Here is a 23,842-nt window from a genome sequence, read left to right as displayed (position 1 = left end):
TGGAGTCGGCAGGACTAAGCTGCTAATGGGCTAACGGGACTATTAATAGTCTGGAGTGGAGGGCTGCTGCAGAGTGAGCCAAACATACAAACACAGGGATTAAAGCTGAAGACCTCCGTGTGACTGTTCTGTGATTACCTTCCTGTCAACAAACTTTTTATTTATTAAAAAATAAATAAATAAATAAATAAAACCCATCCTGCACCCTTACGAACACCAAATGCAACTGGGCTCTCATTCATTTACCATATAAGCTTTGCTTTAGTGTTTATTAACGTGATAATGGTTGTCAACACCAGCACCACCACACATGCTATTCTCTTGGTACCGTTTGCAGCTGTTTCATTATCTATTGATGGCTCTGATGACAATGAATTGCTCTTTATTATTCACTAATGGTTCAATTACTTCCTTTTTTCTGTATTTTCAATTATCACCATTTTTTTTGCAAGTATTATTTTAAATTTACTGCATCGGGAAGAGCCTGAAAAAAACAAAAAAACACCACAACAACAACAACAAAAGCCAACATAACTTAATAAACACAAATCGTGACGCGACCTGCTGTGGCGACCCCTTGTGGCCAGGGAGCAAGCTGAAAGTAGCTTTATGCATCTTATTTTCTTAAGTGGTGCTAAAAAACTAAAAGTGTAACCCTTGACATAATTTACTAAGCAAGCACAAACATAAGACAAAGTTGCACACTAGAAGTTATAAAATCCTGTTGTTTTATTTGGTTTCTATAATAAATTTTACATGTGGTCCACAGGGAACCACAACAGTCAGCTCTCCTATTTATCAATCCCCAGTTTCATCCAAAAATGTCTTTATCCAAATTCTTCTAAATTTGTTCACTTTCTTTTAAATTTCTTCTTCTTAATAAAGATGAATGCAACATTTTTTTTCAACCACTCAGCTTATCCACAAAAAGAAATTAGCTCCATGCTAATTGTTTTTAGCATACGCCAGTGGTTGTAGTAACCCTTTGGTGTCCTCGGGTCAAAAATGGTCCCTAGGTGAATAGGTTTGGTCAAGTATATGGGAATCCCGAGGACACCACACAAACAGTGCATGCTGACATGTTAGCGTCAAACATCAGGGTAAGCAATTCTGTTAAATCCTTTCATAAAACATGTCGCCTAATAGTAAGAATTTAAAAAAAATAATAATTTTGCTGTTTTATGGTGTTTAAAAAACTAAACAGTATGACTTTGAGTGCTCACCATCATGCTTAAACTCTAATCATGTAGCAATAAATGAAAATGAAGTGCTCCGTTTCACTTTTGGATGTTATTATGGATTAAAAACAACTATGACATGAAATCAAACGACCTTCAAGTATGCAGACGGTTTCACTCAGAAACAAGCGGATATGTGAATAAAGAGAGCAGATATAAAGTGACTGATAAAAACTTATCAAAGCTGGTTTGTTTTTTCACAATATGGTCGTACACGTAGCTCTGCATTCATTTATTATAACACACCGGGTAATACAGAAGAGTTTTAGAAGCCGAATTTAGATGCAACTATAGTTTTGGCCAGCACAGATATAAAACAAACAAACAAAAAAGACCAACTAGCATTAGTACTCTAAACAGGACTGTAACGCTCCACATGACAACAACTGAACAGCTTCCACATGATGTCAGTAAACAATGCTTGAGCTTTGAAAACGTTAAAACAATCTAAAAATAACATGGGAGTAAAATATCGTTTTTTATTTAAATTAGAGACTAAGCAGTAAAAAAAGCCAAGTATCAATTTCAAAATTGTTACATCCCCATTTTAAAATGCATGCACTACTAAAGGAAGAGTTGAACATTTTGGGAAATGTGCATTTCGTGTTTCATCAATACCATTTTAAAACACCAGTGAAGGGCCTTAACACGTCATTCATTTAGTGGCCAACAGGGGGCAGCAACTCTGGTTTCACAACTGTATAAGAATAAGAATAAGAATAACTTTATTTATCCCGAGGGAAATTCTTTTGTCATGTACATGCTCAAAGTAATTTTCAACTGTAGAGAGCATGCTAGACAGGCTGCCATCCGAGACGGCGCCGTATAGACGTCTAAAGGAAATGGCTCTACGCTCTTTTAATCTGTAAACTCACAGATTAAACACGTGGCCTCGATCGCTAGTTCCACATATTAATTTTGGGTCCAGTTTGTAAGTGGTGACCTCATTAACAAACCAGAGGCTGCTTTACTTTGTAATTGACAATTTGCTAACCTATGATTGTGCAATGTCATTGGTTTTTTAGTCAGACCCACCCCTCATTCATCATGCACAGTTTCAAAACATAAAAATGGCAAAAACAGATAAACCCCTCGGCTCAAGCCTTCATTAACACAAAGGTTGACGCTGAGGTGGCGATGTCCATCTTTTAGTTACAGTCTGATGGCAAGAAAGCATTGAAGCAAATACATTTTTAAAACAGATTTCCCAAAATGTTGAACTACTTCTTTACAAAAAAGTTTATTTGTCATTTCAGAAGACGCCCAAAGCCATCTATTCATCCATCCATGGAGATGTAGCAGAATAATGCTTAACACAATGTGTTCTGTGTTTTGAGCTTTTGTTGAAGTAAATTGCTTATTTATTGGGCTTCATCTGTCTTCCATTACAGCTTTTGAGTCAAGGAAGAAAATCAGTTGCAGACAAGTCAATAAATCAGTGCAAAGTGGATGATTCATGGAAAATGCTGGCAGCTCAAACTCTCACCAAAATCACATTACATCATTAGTAATCCTCACGTCTCAACCTTAGATGGCATTAAATCTATCAAATCACCCGTAGGGAAAGCAATTAAATCATTTGCCATCTAGAAGCAATTAGCTTTGTCATGAGCAGATCCACTGACATTTTGAGCTGGACAACACCGACATTAGCATGTCAACGATAGCAGTGACTCAATAAGTTTCTGGTGTCCCAGATTAAGAGCTGAAATAATTTGCCAACTGCGCTTTTCTTTGTCTTTGCCTCCAGATTTTGGATGAAATAATCTATAATGGAAACTAGTGTTGGATATTTCTTACCATTTTCTCACATTAAATGCAAGCAAAAAGCAATAAATAAATGTTAGCTGCAGCTTTAAAAGTGCAGACACACTGAATGACCAACTGTAATTAAAGGATGGATGAAAATGTGACTAAAATCTAAAAGAGGAAAAAAAAAACATGAAACCAAAAACAATACAGAGGAAAAGTGTGTGTTTGACTCAAAGAATGTGTATAAAACTGATGAAGCCAAAAATCTCTGTAGTGTCTGTATTTATTGTGCAATTCAAGGTGTGTCAACACAAACACTGATCCAGATTCACTAAAGCATGAAGGAAGAGCGATGCCAAGTGTGCACACTGAGCGAAGATGAAGAGGAGAGCCGAATGCTTCAGGTTAGATTTAATCAATCGTGCTCATGCATTGAATTACTTTGGACAAAGTATTCCTGGGTGATTCTGCAAAATAATAGACAACAGTGAGTGCATTTGGGGCTTGTATTTTTAGTCACTGCTGCAATTATTCTTGAAGGTACAGCGCTGCCAGGGTCAGGTTAGTACATAAAGGAGGACTTTCCTGCCCAGAAACTCAGAACAGATCAGTAAGGATCAGTCCTGCAGTTAAAGGGCGAGTGCCTGAAATTTGCAGTAAAGATGGTTGATTGCTTGCTCATTACTCTTTTTAAAGGCTGCAAATAAATGTCCAAAGCATCCCCAAACAGAAAGTAATAGTGGTGCAATTAAATCAAGATATTGCCCTGCAATCTAGTCTTAGTGAATCTGGAGCTGAGTTCATAGATCATCAAGTAACTTTCAGGGTTTCTGCAGTTCTGAATGTAAGAGGTACAATAAAAAAAGAAAAATGGCAACAGACCCGTCTGACACGGTGCATAGACTGAAATGCATAATATACACACAGCTTTGACAATCTGAACCGTGGCTTACAGAGCAAATGGCATTTCTAGAAACTATCGGCCTGGGCTACATGAAGCTGTCGGCTTTGGTCTACCGAATAATCTGACTGCAACACAAGAATGAGCGCAATATATATATGTAAAAAAAATAAATCTAACAGAAACATAATTGTAAGTTATTTCTAGTTAAAAGACTATGGCATCTGTAATTGTCCATTTCAGTCAGCAGATTATTATTGGGAGGGGTGTACTTTTTTCCCCGCTGAGGGTGGCACATGATGTCATAAGGGCTCGTGTTCATTTACAGTTTGCATGTCTGCAAGCTCAGCAGTTGTCCCATGTTTGTCGTTTGAGGTGAGTTCCAGTGCTGTACAAGAAGAGGCATGCAGCCGTACAAGTTGCATGCGCGCCGGGGTGGAAGCGTCAAGTCCACTCCTGATCGAAGCTCAAAGATTAGGCTCAGACATTTATTGTTAAAGCAATGAAATGTAACAGTGTCCTGATTGAAAACTTTTTACACTGTGAAGCATCTGTTAGACTTCCTGCCGCCTCTGAAGGTTATTTTAATTTTTTTTTTTTTTTTACACAACCATCGATGGGACTAGTTTGAGACATTAGAGGACGACAATGCAACATTTAACTAAATGCGATTGTTCACGAAGAAGAAGAAATGTGTAGTTCTTGTCTTGCCACTGATATGAACACACAAAGAGTGGCAATGAATTTACCACCAACGTGTATGGGTTTCTTCAGAGGGCAACTCCTAGACAGGTTAACGAGGGAAAACAGAAAATAAGTGCTCCTGCTGGTGACCAATGGAGTCCAACATGATGGGAGGTGGTTAAGATTGTGACAGGAAAAAAAAAAAGGTAATAAGTTCCAGTCCCGGTTTGGATAGCAGGTAAACAATCAAAGCCACCTCTAAGTGACTTTTTTTTTTTTTTTTTTTTCTCTCGGTCCTCATGTCCCCATTTTTGCAATTTTCCTGGCCAGTGTCAGACCTTTACTGGTTAGAATGGAATGACCAGAAGAGATGGACTTTAAGCCTAGCCCTGGATAACTGGACTGCTATCAAGGTCACATCCAGCCCAGGCTGGACATGTGTGAAGGTGGAAGAAGAGAGGAGACTTGTTAGAGGATGGCTTGTGGCCTTAATAGCTGGCCTGAAATTATCCTCCATGACGCTCGTAGCATCTAGTAGGTTAATCTGCGTGAATACTCCTCCGTATTTTAAGTTCCATGAAGGGAGCCGGGAGCATTTCAGTGCCCACCTGGCAGGGTTTGTTTTGTGGCTCAGGTAGGTCTGGGTGGATCAGGACTGAACTGTGGGTTGGCTGGTGACAGCGGGCTGGTTTCTCTCTGGGTCGCTGGCAGCAGTCAGATGTGGCTGGGTCATAAGAGGGGCGCAGAAGGCTGAAGGGGGAAAAAGAGGAAGTCAAAATCAGATTAAAAACAGCTATATCAGGTTAATTACAATTTTAATCATACTTCAAGAAGCTTCTGTCTTTTATTCCAGTCTTGGCAACTGTATATCCAACCTTAGCGCATACTGCTGCAGAGACAAGTAAGTGAAATTCCAACTATGAGGTTGCTTAGAATGAGCTTTTCATATTTTATTTTATTTTTTCCACTGTGTATGTAGGACACATACAAACACCTTATCTAACAACGTAAACCTAACCACGCTCTGGCTATGCACATAATGCACTGCTATTATTTGCATAGCCAATAATAGCAGTGCATCGCTTCCACCTAATCCAAAAGTGTAATCCTAACTCTAGACATTCAATTTAAATTAATTTATAGTATTGGTATCCTTGTTGTTACGGACATTTGATTCAATACTTGTGTTGGTGTGTCTGCACTGCTCTGCAAACACATGTGAAACTGAGATGTTTATGTTGGAATTGGAGCCAATAAATATTTTACTGAGGGGGAGAAAAAAAGACTTCAAAAGCAAGAGAAAACTAGTATCCATCTACATTAGCAGGCCTACAGCCCACACAGTAGATTTAACACTGTACTGTAAATCAAGGAATTAAAAGTTAATATTTAATGGCTGTGAATAGCCACATCAAAATGACCCTGAGAAATGAACAAAATAAGCTGTTAGTCTGTGCAACCCAACCATAAGTTAGAAAGCCCAACCACTAATTAAGTTACACAGACCACTTTCTCAGTATGTTCAAACCAACTGTTTATATTCCAAGTTTCACTTTTAAAATCATCATCCTTTGTATCTTACCTTCCTGCTTTTGCTAGTTGAGGCTTAACCACACCATCACTTTCCTGTAGAAGACAAAGGCACACTTTCAAAATTAAGCCAAACATTGACATACGGAGCATGAAATAAATAAATAAGGTATAACTCTTCTGCCCTACTGTAAGGCCTTATTCTAAGATAAAGCAAATCTCTTATTTTACCGGTAGGTTTTAGGGGAACTTACCTTTAAAAACGTTCTTATCGTACAATAGACCTGGAAATTACTTCAAGAATATCCAAGTTATCTATATAACTAGTTTTATGTTTTAAACAGCAAGCTATAAATTAGCCAAAGGGAACAAAGCTATTACAAGAGGGGAAAAAGGGTCATCAGTTTGTTTTTCCCCATCATACAAATGTAATGCTGTGCAAAGTTAACTTTCACATTTCGGTGAATGTGATATAATACTGAATAACTTAATTTGGACCTCCCTTTTCACAGGACAAATGCTAAAAATATCCCATAATCGTATCATCTGACAACAAGCAGAAATAATGAGCACACAACAATATTGTACAAAGTGCCACCAACACGACATCACCATGCTCACGTTATGACAGCACCTAATGTGACACGGGTAAGGAATAAGAGACATGCAGGTGCAAGACGACTAGAACAACACAGTGACTGATGCAGTGAATGTGCATGACGATGGTAAGTGGACAGCAGGACCAGTTTTTTCTTTTCTTTTTTTAAACGGATGAGTGAGTAAGCAGAAGCTGCGTGCTGCCAGGCAGGCAGCGGACATGCAACACAGAGCGTGAAGATGGGTGAGGATGGGCCAAGACGGCTTTGTTTACGTGACAACATGGATGGATGACAACGTGACACATAAAAAAATAAAAAAAAAACAAAAGAACATTTTTTTAAAAAAAGCAGTAGACGTGGCTCTTACAAGTCATTTTAAATCTGGTACGCTCTCCCCAGGTCTATCTTCCACTACTGGGTTGACTGAAGTTGGCGACTGGGGCTCAGGTGGCGGCATTGGCATAGGCAGGGGGATGGGCATGCTCTTTCCTTCTGGGGTTTCTGGACCCAGATTAGATGTAGGCTGGCCTATGATTACTGTGTTACCTGTTGGATTGGAGCATGAAAACACGAATCCTGAAGCATAAGAGCATGTTTAATCCACTGATGATGCAACAGAGACCTTAGAGCTGACTTTGATTTTTGTATTTATTTATTAAAGTTTGTGTTTAAACTCTAGAAAGCAAGAAGTAAAAATTGTTTTTTTAAAGAAAAGCTCAATTTAAAAGCAATAAATAAAGAAATAAACAAACACCTCAGCATGTTACAGTTTATGCATTCGTTATGCTTTGAAGCTTTATCACACGTTCAGATTTTAACACAGTCGAGCAAAGACAGGTCATTCTGTAAAATGTGTACACAGAAAAGTCCCCACTTCAGCAGGCCTGCTGAAAGAAAAGTGCTACATCATGAAGAAACAGTTTAACAGTTTTAATGAAACGAGCCAGAGCCGCAGGAGAGGCGTTTGTAGCTTCTTGTACTCTACAGCCACATCCAACAGAAATATTTGCAGAATTTACAGCATTTCTTTTTAAACAGATCTACAAATTGGCATTGCCACGTCACTTAATGTCATTAAATGCCCTTTTCCCTTCTTTTCTAAGGCCTTGATTATACTTTCTGCATCTGTGAGCCCGCTTGGGTCAGTGTGGATGTCTGTATGCTGGCCAATTTCTTGTGACCCCGCAGGACTTTAAATTACAATGCACCAACTGTGTACGTGCCCCAGATGGCAAATTTCAAGCAGACTTCAAAGAAATATACCAGCAATGACTACCCGAGTGTCTCCAGCTGTCTGGAGTCTAATCAAAGCTTGAGCTGTCAGCACTATTGGTCTCTGCACACTGTTTACTTCAGGTCTTACTCCATTTATTAACACTTCTGAATAGTTTCTGAAAAGCACATGTCACAGATTTCTTCAAGAGTGATCACAACTAAACTGGAGGGGGGTGAAAAATAAAACAAACTAGACTCATCAGCAGATTAATCTGCAGAAAATAACTTTAGAAGAAAGACATGACAATTTTTTCATGTTTGTCATAATGATTCTGTGTAGAATAAATTTGTACAAGCACTGATTCCACTTTCCACATCACATGCACACAGCCTCAGGCTCATATTCTACCTGAGAACATTTACTGGATGACTTTATCAAAGTGGTTGACATTTAATAACTGGTGGCTACAATTTTTTGCCTCTATGACGCAAGTAAAAAAAAAAAAAAAATCATAAAAATGACTTTTTGTTTTGTTTTGTCTATTGGATGCACAAATACCAATTCAGACTTGATCACAATTGAAAAATTACAATTTAGCGCAAATCTGATGAGAAAATAAATAAAAGTGACACCTGATGAAGAGCAAGTGTGCTCAAATTTTCATGGTGCAACAAATCTGAACCATTAAAACTGAAAAATATTTATACATTTCATCCCAAACTCACATCATTTAGTTCAGCTTGAGCCGAAATGATGGAAAGAGAGATTGTAGCCAACAAATAATCACACCAGAGGAAGTAAAAGCCCACCAGCACACACTCATTTGTCTTGCGTGGTCTGCTTTTGGCGGTCAGCGTCAGTTGGTTGTCACCCGTCAAGCCCTCAATAACTTTGCCCATTCCCTTTGTGGCTGTCTCCTGAGGCATGCTAGTTTTCTAAATACTGCCCCCCTAACTACGCCCACAGACCTCACACAATGGAGGCTGTGGCCTGTGGGGGTTGGCTGGTGAAAAAGACTTCATAGTCTAATCCACTGACCCTGCGATGTCAACCAAATCCAGCATTTTTTAATGATCTTATTTGGGTTTCAACTGAACTATAATTAAATACTTGCAAGATGTTTCCAAAGGTACCAGTAACAGTGTTAAATAACCTTGGATTATGATTTTTCTTACCCCCGTCCTGATCTGCTTTGATCTGGGCCTCCAGGTCTTCGGGGTTGACGTACTGGTAGTTTTCATCGTCATCTGGAGGTTTGCACTTCCCGCAGCAGAAACAGCAGCAGCAGCAACAGCAGCAGCAAGTGAATAATGTACAGCACAGCACCAGACCCTACAGGGATTAACATGCAAACAGATTTTTAGCCATATGACACAGAGGATCTAAAAGAACTTTAATCTTAATCTCCAACAAATTATTGACAGCAAACAGTGAGGATTTCATCCAATCCTTTATAAACAGATTACAGATGTCATTTTGCACAGTCAGTGCTTCTGTCACCATATTCAGGACTCATGAATGTGTAACAATCATAATTCATCTACGACAATCACATAAAGAAAGAAAGAAAGAAAAAAACACTCCCCAAAAATGTTTAATTTGTAATTTCCCTAAATGGATTTTAGAGGCACAGAACATCTTTTGAGCGCAGGGACTGTAAAACCACATTACGAGCCTCACAAAGCCAGGATTCACTGCAGTTATGTTCGCACTCACTGTACTGTTATCCATCCCTAAACACTGACTATGAGGCACAGATGGAAAAGGTGCATTTCTGCAGACGCAGAGGGTGACAGCTCACACCAGCAAGAAAACACCAGATCACGTGTCACATTGTACTCACGCTACAAAGATTGATCTAGCCTACTATAATCTGTAGCCATGATTAAAAAAAAAGAAAAAAGAAAGAAAAAAAAGTGCCACCAATCAGGAATCAGCCTGGTAAAGCACGGGCTGCTGGGAAATTAGTCAAGTGTGAAACTCCTTTATAAACTGATCACTTTGCTCTAAAAAAATACCTATTAGCTCAGTTAACGGTTACAGATTATTATAAAATCAAAAATAATCCTGTTTAACACAAACAGCAGGTCAGTTTATTCTACCAGACTTCTAATACACAGACCTTGAACTGCATTTACAATATGTTGCTGTTACAATATTTACCACTAAGTACACATTAACTCATTTTTTTGAAGTACACTGCACATTACCAAATAAAGGCATAAACCATTTTGTCCCAAAATGGTCAAATATATTTAGTAAATCCAGCTGAGCCACTTTCACACACGGCTGGGTTGTTGGGACAATGCTGGGAGAATCAGGTCTGCATTTTTCTCAGGAAGTAGCCAACTACAGATGTGTGCTGCCTTAGAAGAGCACGTATAAGTCAGGACATACATTTCTTTACTCTCACATAGGCTTAATTGGACATTGAGCCTATGTGTACCAGTGGGCTGTCAGGTTAAGGACCTTTGTATTCTGAGACAAAGCTCTTTAGGATAATATCGAGAATGTTTGAAAACAGTTTAGAAGTCAGAGATTGCACACAAAAACACAAACACACCAACCTTAAACCACCATTTGGACATGAGAAAGTAGTACTTGACGCTCTCCTCTCCAAACTGTTCGGACACATAAAGGCCCATGGAGCCATATTCGTCGTAAATCTTCCTCTTGTTCTCATCATTTAAAATTGAGTTCGCATTGTTGATCTCCTTAAACTTCTCCGCTGCCTCTGGGTTGTCTGGGTTCTTGTCCGGGTGGTACTTCAGTGCTAGTTTTCTGTCAGGAGAGAAAGGAAAAGAAATACAAAATTATTGATCGTTTGCTCCAAATGTGCCAGAAAGAATCTGCTGCAAGTGTGAGTGAGGAAGAAATATCACATGGTTCCCTCACAGGCTCAAGCCCAGGATGTCATGGTTTAAAATTACATACACATAAAATTACAACCATATTATTTTCCACCACTTTCAACTCTAATGACTGGCTTAATCTTTTTCACATTATATTGTAGACTGTATACTGTACTCCTATCTAAAACTGATGAAAATAGCCTGACCATGGAACTAATCATAATATCCGATAGTTGTCTCCGTAACTATAACATTAAATACCTTAATGAAAATGTCAGATGAAATTATAAACGATTGTAAACTGTTATAAACTGCAAAGAAGGTGGAATGTCAACATGTCAGCTTGGGTTCTGGAAACTTTCAAACTGTTAAAAAAATAAATAAATAAAAACTCTATAATGTCACAAGTCTATCCCACACATGAAACTACATTAAAGTAAACAAGCAGCAGTATTATTTGTTTGTTCCATGAAAGTAAAATTAAAGCTTTAACTGTGATTTTGAGGCAGCTAATCAATTTGCACTTTCCCTATTTATTTCCTGAATTATAAGAATCTGAAGTGTCTGAAGAATCTTAAGTAAATGCATTACAGATATCATTTGAAATGCTTTCATGTCAGTCGTCTGCACTTTTACAGACAGAATTAACAGACAACTTGTAAAGAAATGTTTCTGAACAGCACTTTAGTTATCTGGCAGCTTATGAGTAAACACTATCAGGGACACAAATAACACATTTGAACAGAGTAGTAGCACAGAATCCACCTGCTGTTCAAGCCTTCTGTTTGCAGACAAAGAAACTTGGGAGCTGTAATTTGTGAGTCATGCAAAGTAGGGCTGCCACAATTAGTCGACTAGTCACGATTACGTCGACTATCAAAATCGTCGATGACCAATTTAATAGTCAACGCGTCGTTTGAAGCTTTGTAAGATCACAAAAGACGCAGGAATAAGTAGTAGGATTTAAGAGTGTAATAACGGACTGAAACAGAAGATGGCAGCACTGCATGTACAAGGATGCCAGCTGCCGTTAAACCCTGAAGAAGAAGAAGCTGTGTCCCAGAATTTATAGTGCGGCCCTGCTCAGTTTCCAACAATGGCGGCAGCTACTTAGTTTTAATTTTACTCTTATTATTCTTTCTGGGTCACAAAATAAACGTTTAACATATTTTCAGGCGAGAATGTAGCTGTGTAAACCTCAAATATCTCCTCAGTTTATCAAGACACCACATATTTTCAAAAGCGCTCCGACGTTTTCAGAGACGTCTGTTATCCACCAGCTCGATACCTAGCCCGGGTTCAAGGCTCACTAGAGCCCGTGAGAACACCGGACTCCCGGCAAATCGTTTTCAAACCCACCGCCGTCTTTCGCTACTCAGGTTAAACATATATAAGTCACTAAGATAACTTAAAATGTTATTGTTTGGCTTTTTTTAGTATTTTATTTGTTCCTGAGTAAATCAGTTTGGCTGAGATTAAAGTTATAGTTTTTACACAGCTGAATACACGTCAAGCAGACAACTGGTTATCAGAAGTGTGAGATGCTCGAGAATATACTCCGGTGTCCCGTTATATTTTAGATATCAAGGAGTTTATTAAACTTCACAGAAACAATCTGCAAATTTCATTAAAAATTAAAAAATCATCTTGTCTTCATTTTTAGTTAGCACATACCTTAAACACTTAAAGCTGTAAGCTAATGATAGTTATATAAGAGCAGATGCATGCTGGTGCAATAAGCTGTAGGTTTTACGTCCAATGGATGCATGATCTGATTAGTCGACTAATCGCAAAAATAATCGGTGACTAGTCGACTATCAAAATAATTGCTTGTGGCAGCCCTAATGCAAAGCCACTCTAATGGTCCAAAATTAAGAATATGGGCAAAACAACAAAAAGAACTTTAATAAAGAGAAGTAACTAAAGTCCAGCTTACCTGTACGCTTTCTTGATTTCCTCTGCAGACGCTCCTTTCTCCAGACCTAGCACCTTGTACACACTCTCCCCAGAGGTGGACATCTTCCTTTGGGGGCGGGAGGAGTTTGGTTCAGCCATGGCTCACCTCTGTAATTAAAAGAGATCAAACTTATTAGGAGGCGCTGATACATAAAAAGCTCAGAATTCAAATGATTTATTTAAAGAATCTAAACACTCAGGCCAGTGTTAATTACCAAAGTAGTGCAGAAGGTGAGGTTCACAAAGGCAGAGGTGGTGTAAATAAAGAAGAAGTAAATAAAAAGATACTGTTTTTCACTTTTCACTACAATAGGGAGACATAAATCAGCTGTTTAATATACCAAAGAAAATAAGGACACACCAGACAAAATAAAGAGTGCTACAAAAAAAAAACAAAAAAAAAAACATAATCATAACACCTTCGGTTTGACTTACTTCCTGGTTCCTTGTCTGCCTCTCTACTGTTGTTCAGCATACCTCAAGTTTACGTCTGACCTTTATTGTTTCGGTTCACTACAGTGCTTACTTAAAATGCAATTTTCTCCAACAGTGAACAAATAACAGCTTTAAAAACCCAATGTAGACTAAAAAGACAAACTGACGTAGTTGGCCAAGCTCTGGTGAACATACTGGAACATCTACCAGCTAAAGAGCCACATATTTACTTAAAGACTAAGTAAAATAGGGAATATAGTGTATGCTTTCTAATGACAAGCAACGGTGACTGCACAAGTTGCAGATGTACAGTTGCATGTTACACAGGATCTGTGTAGCATTAGATTGTCTCAGTTGCTTTCGATTGACCAGTTCTCCCATTTCTCAGCCTGTCCTCATGTCTTCTGTTTTCAATAAGCTAAGATCACAATAGCAAAAAGCTCAGTGCTGCACTTCACATGCCAATGTGGCACATCACGATGGCCGTCTCCAAAAACACCCTTCATTCACCACCAATGATGACGTTGCTGTAACACTGCTAGATTTGAAAATAACTTTCTGCAACAAGCTTCACAAATCAGCTTAAACTTGACAGTAATTAGTTCTATTGCACCTTCTGGGCAAATCCTGTCTTTTTAAGACAGCTTTTGTTGTGCACATCTTCGAGGCAAATGCAGTTATTTTTGTCCTCTCCGCCTCCTTCAGTGAAAATGCAGAGAAATGTTTAGAGAAAAGGGTATAACATCATGCTAGCAACCTGAGTATGCAAGCCACTGAGAAGAGAGTAGGAGCAGCCTCCTTTATGGAGGCAATGAATCACAGAAGTATTTAGAAGCAGAGAGTTAGTGTTTCACAATTACTCCATACAAAATGGATTTCTGATGAACTACGATTACTGTACGCGTACACAAATACACTCACATTGAGTCATACTGAGCCACACGAATAATGCCACCCAGGTCATTGACTAAAGAAGATTACATTTTGCTGATCTCACAGATTACCCGTCCAAGTCCATGTCAGACAGGGCCAACGTTCTGGTCAGAGGCCAGCAAGACAACTGCACAGATATGTGCAACAAACCAATCGACTGTCATAAGCGTTTAACTGTAACCCTTGTAATTCTACATCCTGAATCCAAGGAATCCTTGACAGTAAATAATTAACACAAAAATGAAACACAACTAAGAGATGTATTCACACAGGATTAATATTTCCATCTGGCACACTTTGCCTTTGGGATTTTTATTCTACTCATTACAGACGAGGCAGATTTGCAAAAGGATTAAATTTAGATGAATATGTAACAGTTACTAATTAGAGAGATCACAGCTAACACTACAGATTTGTGAATGGGGCTTTTGTTATGTCATCTAACCATTACAAAGTTCCGTGCCATTAATATATGAACTCAGATATTAACTTTATCAATATTGTACCATTCTGAGTAATGTCTGTAAGAATTTACTAGTTCCCCTCATTTAATTGTGCAAACTGAAACATGTTTTTGAAGTGATTATAATTAAGCGGGATCTACTATGCTTATTTCTTGCTCCATATATTATTTTTGTTTTAGTCCTGGACTAGAGTAGCTTTGCATGAATCAAAGATTAAAGTAATCCTTATATATGTTATACTGGGCTTTGGTCCAGCCCCTTAATTCACTGGTCTGAAAAACAAAACAAAGCTAATGAAATGGTCAGACATAACAGAGCTGCATATCAGATAAGCAAACATTGACTCTCTGCCTTTAACATATACAGGAACCCTGGAATATCTTCACACGTTGAACCTGAACTGCACTTAAACCTCATTTTGTGCCATTTAATGGCAAGCAAATGTTTAACTGCAAGCAAAACATCTTGTGTTTCTGTGGGTGTCCTTCAAAGAAAAGCCTTTGCTTCTTTTATCAAATCTGCAGTTTAATGTTAATTTTGCATTTAACAAGAGGGAAAAAGATCAAATTCAATTCAAACTCTAGCTCAGAACCAGTGAGAGAAAACAACTTTGTTGATATTGCGTTCTCATCCAGATAGTTAAGAGCCCCCTGATGTGAGAACAAAATAATTGGCTTCACACTGCTTATGTGGATTTGCAATTTTAACAGATGGTACTTAAAGGTAGCATATTTTATTCACTTGGTTCCCGATTCAGTCAGATCAACAGATTTAGGTCACTTTAGAGTTTATATAAACACAGAGCAGACAAAACAAAACCTCTGAAACGCCCTGGTTGTATGACGAATATTTTTTGGAAAAATTGCAGCTCATAAATGTGAAACTCAAGTTCTCTCAGCTCAGTGGATTCACAGCTGGCTGATTTAGGAAATTACCTTGCTCTGGTAGGAGTGTCTCTGCAGGATAACACTGATAACACATTCAATTAAAGAAAAGAAAATCGAATAAAATAAATGGCATTTATATTTCACTGTATAAAATAAATCTGTACAGAAGGATACATCTTAGAATGAACTCCTGAGTCGATAAGCAGAAGTGTCATAATGAGCACACGTGACAACCACCGTATTGTCTGCCAGACTGTACCGCTGGAGGACTCTCACATATTGCATAACAAAGTATGTTTACCACCCTTTTATTACAAAGCATTTGTTAATTCTTCTTACAGTCTGACTTTCCATTTACAAGTAGGTGTTTATGTGTTCTTTCCCACTTTCTGTATATCCACCACTTTGGACCTCCATCAGTTTGCCTACTGCACCAACAGGTCAACAGAGGACACCATCACCACAGCGATCCACGTTGCCATGACTCATCTGAACAATCCCAGCTCTTATGTCAGAATGATGCTCAGTGGCTTTGTACCTGTGCTAAGCACAATGACAACAGTGCATCTAATCTAAAGAAAAATCTATTTGAATAATAATAATAATAATAATAATAATAATAATAATATCCAAAATATTATACAGATCTATTGATAGCTGCAGCAATAACATAATAACTGGGTTGTGCTAAAAATGCACACTGGAGACTGGAAAAAAAAAGACAAAATCCAGTAAGGCTTTTGACTGAAATAAACCCTCCAAATAAGAGTTCAAAAAGGACAATTTTTCCTCTGTGATGGAAGCTCTGCAGGCCCAGATGGCGTTACTGCTGAAGCCAAGAGAGCTGATGTAAATACATCTCCAAACATGGTGCACAAAACAAGGGGCAGGCATGCAGGCAGGAGGGGCAGCATTTATACAGACAAGCCTTCAATATTCCTCCTAAAATAATCCTTTGTGATCACCAAGCCGCTCTGAGGAAATGTACTACGCTTTGATCAAACTGCAACTCACAGCGAAGCAATCGATCGAGGCCCACTCTGCCAGGTCTATTAGGTTAATTAGCCAACTGCAGTCTTTGTGGTGCAGACTTTAGAAATCCGCCCAGCATGTATGCAAATGGAGCTCGCTGATATGAAACGACAATATGAAAATGAACCAACAGGAGTACAAAAGCTGGAAACACAGGAAAGAGAAAGGAGTCACTGCCAAGCATTAGACAATGAGCTTTTTAAAGGGAAGATATTTATCAAAGTTTAACCACCATTTGTTTGAGGCTTTTCGCTGAGACAGTGTCAGATCAGAGGGAGAGAAAGTAAGTGAATGGGTTTTACACAGGTCTAGCTGACAAAATGAGACACTTTCAGCCAAAAACACAAGAAGGTTTGTGGTAGAGATGAGCCTGAACAGTCAACTAGAGGATCAAACCTTGCTGCTTGATGTTTGTTGTTTGCCAGAAATGCTAGATGATGAATCTACTCGTGTAAAATAATATTAACCTACAACACCACCTTCCACTAATCAGGGCTGCAGAGCCTCTATCTTTTTGAGACGGGAAGATTCAAATAGATGTAAATAAGCAAGATAGGTTGACAGCCCTGTGAAGCAGCAGAATTCCAACTAGAGCTGGGCAATACGAGGAAAATCTAATATCGCAATTTTTTTTTAGGCTATATCGCAATACACGATATTTATATCATGATATGTTTAAATAACCTCCATAAACAAATGTTATTTTCAACCATATAGTGCCTAGAATTGCGCTGGTATACACATTCAAATCGACCATTCAATATTTATTTTTCTACTTTGAACACAAAAAATCTGAATGAATTGAAATGTTTTATTTTAACCATCAGTTGCACACAGAGGTTTTTCACAAACGGCTATACTGTGACAGTAAGCCTCTTTCTGTGGTCAACACTAGGCCTTTAACAAATGAGTACATCAAGCAAATAAGCAATAAAACAACTGAGATTAAAAAGATGCTCTTTTGTACTTGTAACATATAAAAATTGTAAGATAAAAGCTGCGGTTAATGATGCATGGGAGAGGAAAAAAAAATCTCAGTGAATTACATGCAGACATACTCAATGGTTACGATAAAGCCACTAACCATCGTAACCACAGCCTTTAACCACAGCCCGGCACAATATACAAAGTCAGTCACAGATTAACCACTAAATCACAGAAAAAGAGGTGTTTTAAGATTATGATTTTGACATTTAGGGCTCTGCATGGACAAGCACCAACATACATCAATGATCTTTTACATCCCCAGCAGGTCCCTGAGGTCATGTGATCCGTCATGTCTTTTGAAAAACAGCTAAAAACTGATCCTCTTAAACTTGCTTTTGGTTGATTTTTGTTTTTATGTTTTAGCTTCTGTGAAGCACTTTGTGATTTTATTCTTGAAAGGTGCTATAAAAATAAAATTTTACGTTACTTTTTTCAACTGTAGATTAACCATTGAATGTTAGAGAATTTTAATTTCGTGCACTCATTCTACAGCTTAAAATTAAATATTATTTTTTTTAATATCCTGCTTGTTACGGGATAAATGTGTGGAAAGCTTCCAGTACTTTTTCCTGCAATTTTACATTCATTTCTTAGACTATAAGCCCAAGAAGACCTGCTACAACAGCTTTTCCTCGTATTGGGAAAAAACTGAGATGAATTATTCTTCTTATGATGCCATAGGCTGTTCATCATTTTTATAAAAGAAATGTTTAATAAATGTGCACACTTTCAGAATATGCTTCTTTACATTAAAAGAAAGGGCTGTTGTTTGTTTGCTGTGTGTGTAATATTCTGGACTTTCAGATATTTTACACGCCTTCACTTTTGAATGTGAGACACAAACTTGACACTTGTTGAATCCTAAATAACCAAAAAGTGAAAGTCATAAGGACATAAATGTTAATTGTGTAATTTAATGGCTTCTCTTTGCCACTAGCTATAAACTGTCAAAGCAAAGCAAGAAAAAAAAATAACACAAATTACACAAATAAAATGTTTCTCTCAGTTTTAAAGTGGCTTTAATAAATTCTAGTCCTGGAATGTTGACATCTGCTTGTCTCACTCAAAAATCTCTGCTTCCACTTTAATAATCCAAACTGAGCTAGACTGACTATTCAATTCAGGTTTATTTATTTATTTACAATAAATAAATCCTACAATAATACAAAGAAAACAGGAAACTCCAATAATCGTATGACCCCCTTTGAGCCAGCACTTTAGTGACTATGGGAAGAAAAAACCCTTTTAATTCAAAGAAACCTTCAGCAGAACCAGGCTCAGGGAGGGCCGGCCATGTGCCGCAACCATTTGGGCGTGAGGGGAGGAAAACGGGACGAATACACACTGTGAAGGAGAGCCAGAGATTAATAATAACTAATGATTAAATACAGAGTGGTGTACAAACACATAGTGAGTGAAAAAGAAACAGTCTGTTGTTCATGGGAAGCCACCAGCAGTCTAGAGCTATTGCAGTGTAACTAAGAGAGGATTCAGGGTCACCTGATCCAGCCCTAACAATACGCTTTATCAAAAAGGAAAGTTTTAAGCTTAGTCATAAAAGTAGAGAGGGTGTCTGTCTCCTGAATACAAACTGGGAGCTCTCGCCACACAAGCTGAAGGCTCTGCCAAAAGGCATTTAATAAAATATATATTTATAATAATACTGATAAATGTACCAGCGCCTAAAACAGCAACTTAAAGAGACAGAAGCAGGCTATGAAAAATCCATATTTAACAGTACTTATCACCACTGATATAACTGATAATTGACATAATTCAATTTTAAGGGTACTTACAAGCACATTTCTACTGGTGATATTTTTGAGCACAGATAAGGAACAGATCCATATGTAGGAGTACTTAAAGGATCATTTTCTGAACATTATTATTAGTAAAGAACAAAGGCATCTGACTTCTGCTTTGCTCCAGCTGAACTAAGCTTTTCTATTCCTTAAGAATGGAGTGTTTGTCAGAAACCACAAGTGAAGAGAATCATGTGAGAACTGCAAGAAAAAACTCCCTAAAAAGTCCTCGATCAGCGAGGACAGCAGCTCTTCAGATAGTCTGCAACACTGCTGGGCTTAAAATAGACATCTTTGTTGTTGAAAATAACTGTGGCTTTTAAAGGTGTGTAACATGATAACTATGTAATCAAAGCAGTCACCCTGCCACACAGTTTAACAGATCTCTGACACACTGCTGGAAATTCAGTGTAACAGTGAGTTCATTGTTACACAATACTGAATATAAACAGTTACACTCCTGGTATGCAGTACTGCAGCTGCTCTTAAAAGGTGCATACTTTTATATGCAGTATGTCTACAACTGGGGCCTACTGCATCTTATTATACTGCAACTTGAACTTTGACCATCTTGTTGTGGGAAGCTGATGGAGAAGATTGTGGCCCCAAAAGCAAGCTAAATGCTTCACCCTAAAGTCTGTAACAAATTTGAAAAGTTTTCTTTTTCTTTTCAAATTTGCAGAGCCTTTCATTTTGATTCAACTGACAAATCAGCTAAATTCAAAAGAGCTACAGCCCTCAAGTGTGTTTAAGGTCATTGTAAAGGACTTGGAGGTACCAAATATCATGTCTGATCACTTCTGCCCCTGTTTTTGCCAAGTCAAACTCTCTCAACCAACCAGCTGAGCAACTGACAGACAACACCACTGTTACTTTGTATACTTAAGGAAACAATCTTTGGCTTTTTCATTCTTCAACCTCAGCTAACGGGTTTAGTCAGTAGCTTCAGGTTATTCTGAAATAAAATCAAGTTAATTTTGTCAATTATGTCCATTATTAGAGTTTGAAAAGAGGAACATACAGGATATGCACACTGTGCAACAACATCTCAATCACACGTCGCTACCCCTTGATCAGTGAGATTTGCCCCTCACTCTTCACTTGCTCTCAATTTCAAAACACCAAGATAGAGATAGTGAAAAAGCTAAGCCCAAGATTCATGACTGGTGATGGCACACTGACTACATCCATGTTCTACACGGAGCCAAGAAACAGAAACAGAATTAAAAGCTCTTCAAAAAGTGAACAAAGATTCTTCACTGTTTTTTTCTGATTGTAAGCTCAACATTTTAGGTTTCTGAGTGCAGGACAAGGTGAAGAAGAGAAGGGAAATATGATAATGAACCTTTTAAATGATTATAGATTTGAAAGAGAAAAAAAACATCTGACAGTGGCATTGAGTCTTAAAATAACTGTTGTTTGTCATTTTTTCAAGTTTTTGGGTGTTCACTACTTGACCTACAGAAACAACAACAACAACTAAAGTTGCCTTAAAACAACTGAGCCAGTCCTCTCCTTTAAGATCAGGGTCATATGATGGCTATTAAAGTAGATAAAATATGTCAAATTAAATTAAGTGATATATAGTAAACCTTTAAGGCCTCTGGGTATTTGCTTGGTTGGTAATCCAGCCTCAAACATCAACTGCTGTTACAAACGTGCAGCTGTCTTTATGTATGGTCGAATGCATTCAAGCTTCTACTATGGGGAAAAAAGAACAGCTGTACAGCTCACAGAAACAGGACAACAGCCAGCACTACCATGAGCGTTACTGTGCACCTCAGAGTATTTAACATCAATGCATGAGATACTGTTTAAATTAACAATAATCTCAATGATTGAGCTGCTAAGTTATGAATCCATCTAATGGTACTTCTGCTATGTATGACAAAAGAAATTTTCTTCTCATACATATGTCAAAACTCAGTCATCTTGCTGTTGTCATCAAAATACAAACTCAAATCTTCTTAGTCTAAAGAGAATAAGTAGAGGTCTAATCCAGGGCCTTGACTTACATATTTAAACAAACCTGTAGAGGTTAAGGGCAGGAAGAATACAGCCTTCTAATCAAATATAGAGAATATTTATATTACAAAGAGAAATATAATAATAAAGATTAGGATCTTAATACTGTGGATGCTTAATCAGTATCCACACTAATAAATAAGACAAGAGCTAAGCCTCGTCCAATAGTTAGTTTACAACATTGGAGAAAACCAGATAACCCTCACATTTGAGGAGATGAAGCCAGAGAGGGAATAATATCAGTATTCCCTTAGTGAGATATTATGTAAGGTGTTCCTGTGATGTTGAATGCAGGGCACAACAATCTATACGTACACAATGTAGATCTTAAATGAGCAGGGACCTATTCTAGGTCTTTAAATTACTTTAACTGCACAGACAATCAAATATCTAACGGAAACCTAAAATTATTTCCCCATTCTTGCCTGTATCTGTGTACTTCCCAATATTTAGAGATGAATACAACATTATTTTTTTCAATTCTGATAAAATGCCAAAAAATAAATACATGTAGATGATCAGTTTCTTTTTTTTGTTGTTCTTACTTTACACGATTACACATAACAGACACACGTGGGCAGGGATTTAACCCAGATCTTCAATTTACTCAATCTTGCCAAGCTTATTCTATTTTACAGCAACAGAGAAAACCAGAAAATCCTCACATTTCAGAAGGTCAAACCTGAAATGATCAAACCGTCTCACAGGTAGGCTGCAGAAGCAGGGTCTTCTCGAGAGAAAATGGTCTTTTTTCCTAATTGGGTCATTAGATCAATTCTGAATCTAAACAACCTGAATGCAAATCATGGGCTTAATTTTGTCAGATTCTGATTTTTCATGTATGTGTAGAGTCAAAATAACCTAAATACTATTACACCACCATATTTAAGCCCACAACAGGCAGCCCCCCTGAGAGAAATGGGTTTTGTGGCATGTTAGGATAAAGATGAGGGTGTAATGAAGGAAGGAGTGGTGCGTGATTGACGTCTGTTTGTCCTTGTGCAGCGCTAATCCCTTTTGCTAATCTCCCAGCACATGGGGAACTACTTTCTATTTTACACCCCGCCATTCATAAATCCGTGATACCTTGTTTTATTTGGTTTATTCCGCCATTAATTTTGTCTCCATCTTTCTTAATCAACTAAAAATAAACCTGTCGTCCTCACTGTGGCGATGACAAATAGTTAGCCTTGCTTCTATGGAGATCATTCTACCACTAAATACATTTAATTTATGGAAAATAATTTCATTAATAAATGCACCAAAAATATGCATTAATCAACCATAAAGCTGGCAGCAAACAATGTGCATTGGACATGGAGATAGACCAGCCTCCATCTATAGTACATTTAAATGGTAAAATCACATTTAAAATTAGGAGAATTTCCACTAGACTTTTAAGACATCAGCACGAGCCAAAATTAATCAATTTCATTTTGATTGCACATTTTTTAGTAAAAAAAAAACAAACAAACAGGATTTATTTCGACTGCAGAGCAAATTCTCAAATTTTCAATCAGTCGGCATCGAAATATATCTCGCTGCCGACTAAACTAACTCGTTATAGATGAGCTTCATGGTGGGGTTAACAGACTAGGGCGAACCTTAAATTGACAGATTTTTGAATGGGGTTTGGTGTACGTGACCGTGACACCTACCCACGGTTAGCTAACCTCACGCTAGCTAATTTAGTGCCCCCAAACGCCTTACCTTGTGCAAACTGAACTCTGTATATCTCGCTGTACGGTTAGCTGGATCATAGAGGCATCCGAGTTAGGCTCTTAACTCCCAATTAATGGTCGGAATCACGGTGCCGTTAGCCCGCTAGCAGCCCTCTGTAGCCGGCGGGTTGCTGCTGCTTCGCGTATGGCTCCTCCTTCCAGGAAATGAAGGAAGAAGTTGCTCAGTTTTGCCAGAGTAGATGTAGGAGAGACGCTCCACATCCTACTAATCCCGTAGCACAAGAAATGGGTGCACTCAGCCGCCGAAGCACCAGGGGGCGACAATCAGATACTTAGTAGTGAAGCGCCAAAATGTGATTCTAAACAAGCTTCCCATTTTAGATTAGTTTCCAGAAGCAAAGCATTTATAATGTGTCCAAAGTTAAATAAAAGAACATGGCCTTTAGTTTTTTTTCTTACAGGAATGCTGATTTTCCCTTTCATATGTTAGAAAGTCATCATCCAGAGAACGTATTTTCATCAAACTGTGGTTACAACAGCAGTAGAGCTCACTACAATATGGACAACAGAGCAAAGGAAACAAACAAATAAAACATAAAGACACATAAGAAACTAACCTTCAGACAAATGCATGCAGTGTCAAAAAGAAAAACAAAGGAAAAAAGAAAATTAATAAAAGAAACCATCAATAAATATTAGAACAATAACAAGTTATTTCTTAAATCTGATGAGTGATATTACATTATGAAAAAGATAAAAATGATGCTGCAATAAACTAAAAACAATAGACTGTAAACGTTGCAAAATTTCCCGATTCTCTCAGACTCCAGTGATCAACAACAGCATCAACAGTATTTCATCCTTTCT

The 23,842-nt window shown here is 37.9% G+C and overlaps 1 protein-coding gene across 1 annotated transcript; it reads right to left on the bottom strand.

Moving 5' to 3' along the window:
• Positions 1–711: 711 nt before the first annotated feature.
• Positions 712–23,246, bottom strand: dnajc5ga (DnaJ (Hsp40) homolog, subfamily C, member 5 gamma a). The gene is made up of 7 exons (XM_084952734.1): positions 23,004–23,246; positions 12,709–12,836; positions 10,488–10,701; positions 9,096–9,252; positions 7,072–7,250; positions 6,158–6,201; positions 712–5,325 (listed from the first exon to the last, which is right to left on the bottom strand). The coding sequence occupies exons 2-5, from the start codon at positions 12,825–12,827 to the stop codon at positions 7,075–7,077; spliced, it is 666 nt and encodes a 221-aa protein (XP_084808860.1). The 5' UTR covers positions 12,828–12,836; positions 23,004–23,246; the 3' UTR covers positions 712–5,325; positions 6,158–6,201; positions 7,072–7,074.
• Positions 23,247–23,842: the final 596 nt, after the last annotated feature.

Source organism: Perissodus microlepis, chromosome 15 (genome assembly GCF_051167445.1).
Source record: "Perissodus microlepis isolate ML-2025 ecotype Zambia chromosome 15, ASM5116744v1, whole genome shotgun sequence".
NCBI lineage: Eukaryota > Metazoa > Chordata > Actinopteri > Cichliformes > Cichlidae > Perissodus > Perissodus microlepis.
Note: the sequence above shows the minus strand (reverse complement) of the source record. Positions and strands in the feature narration are given on the sequence as shown.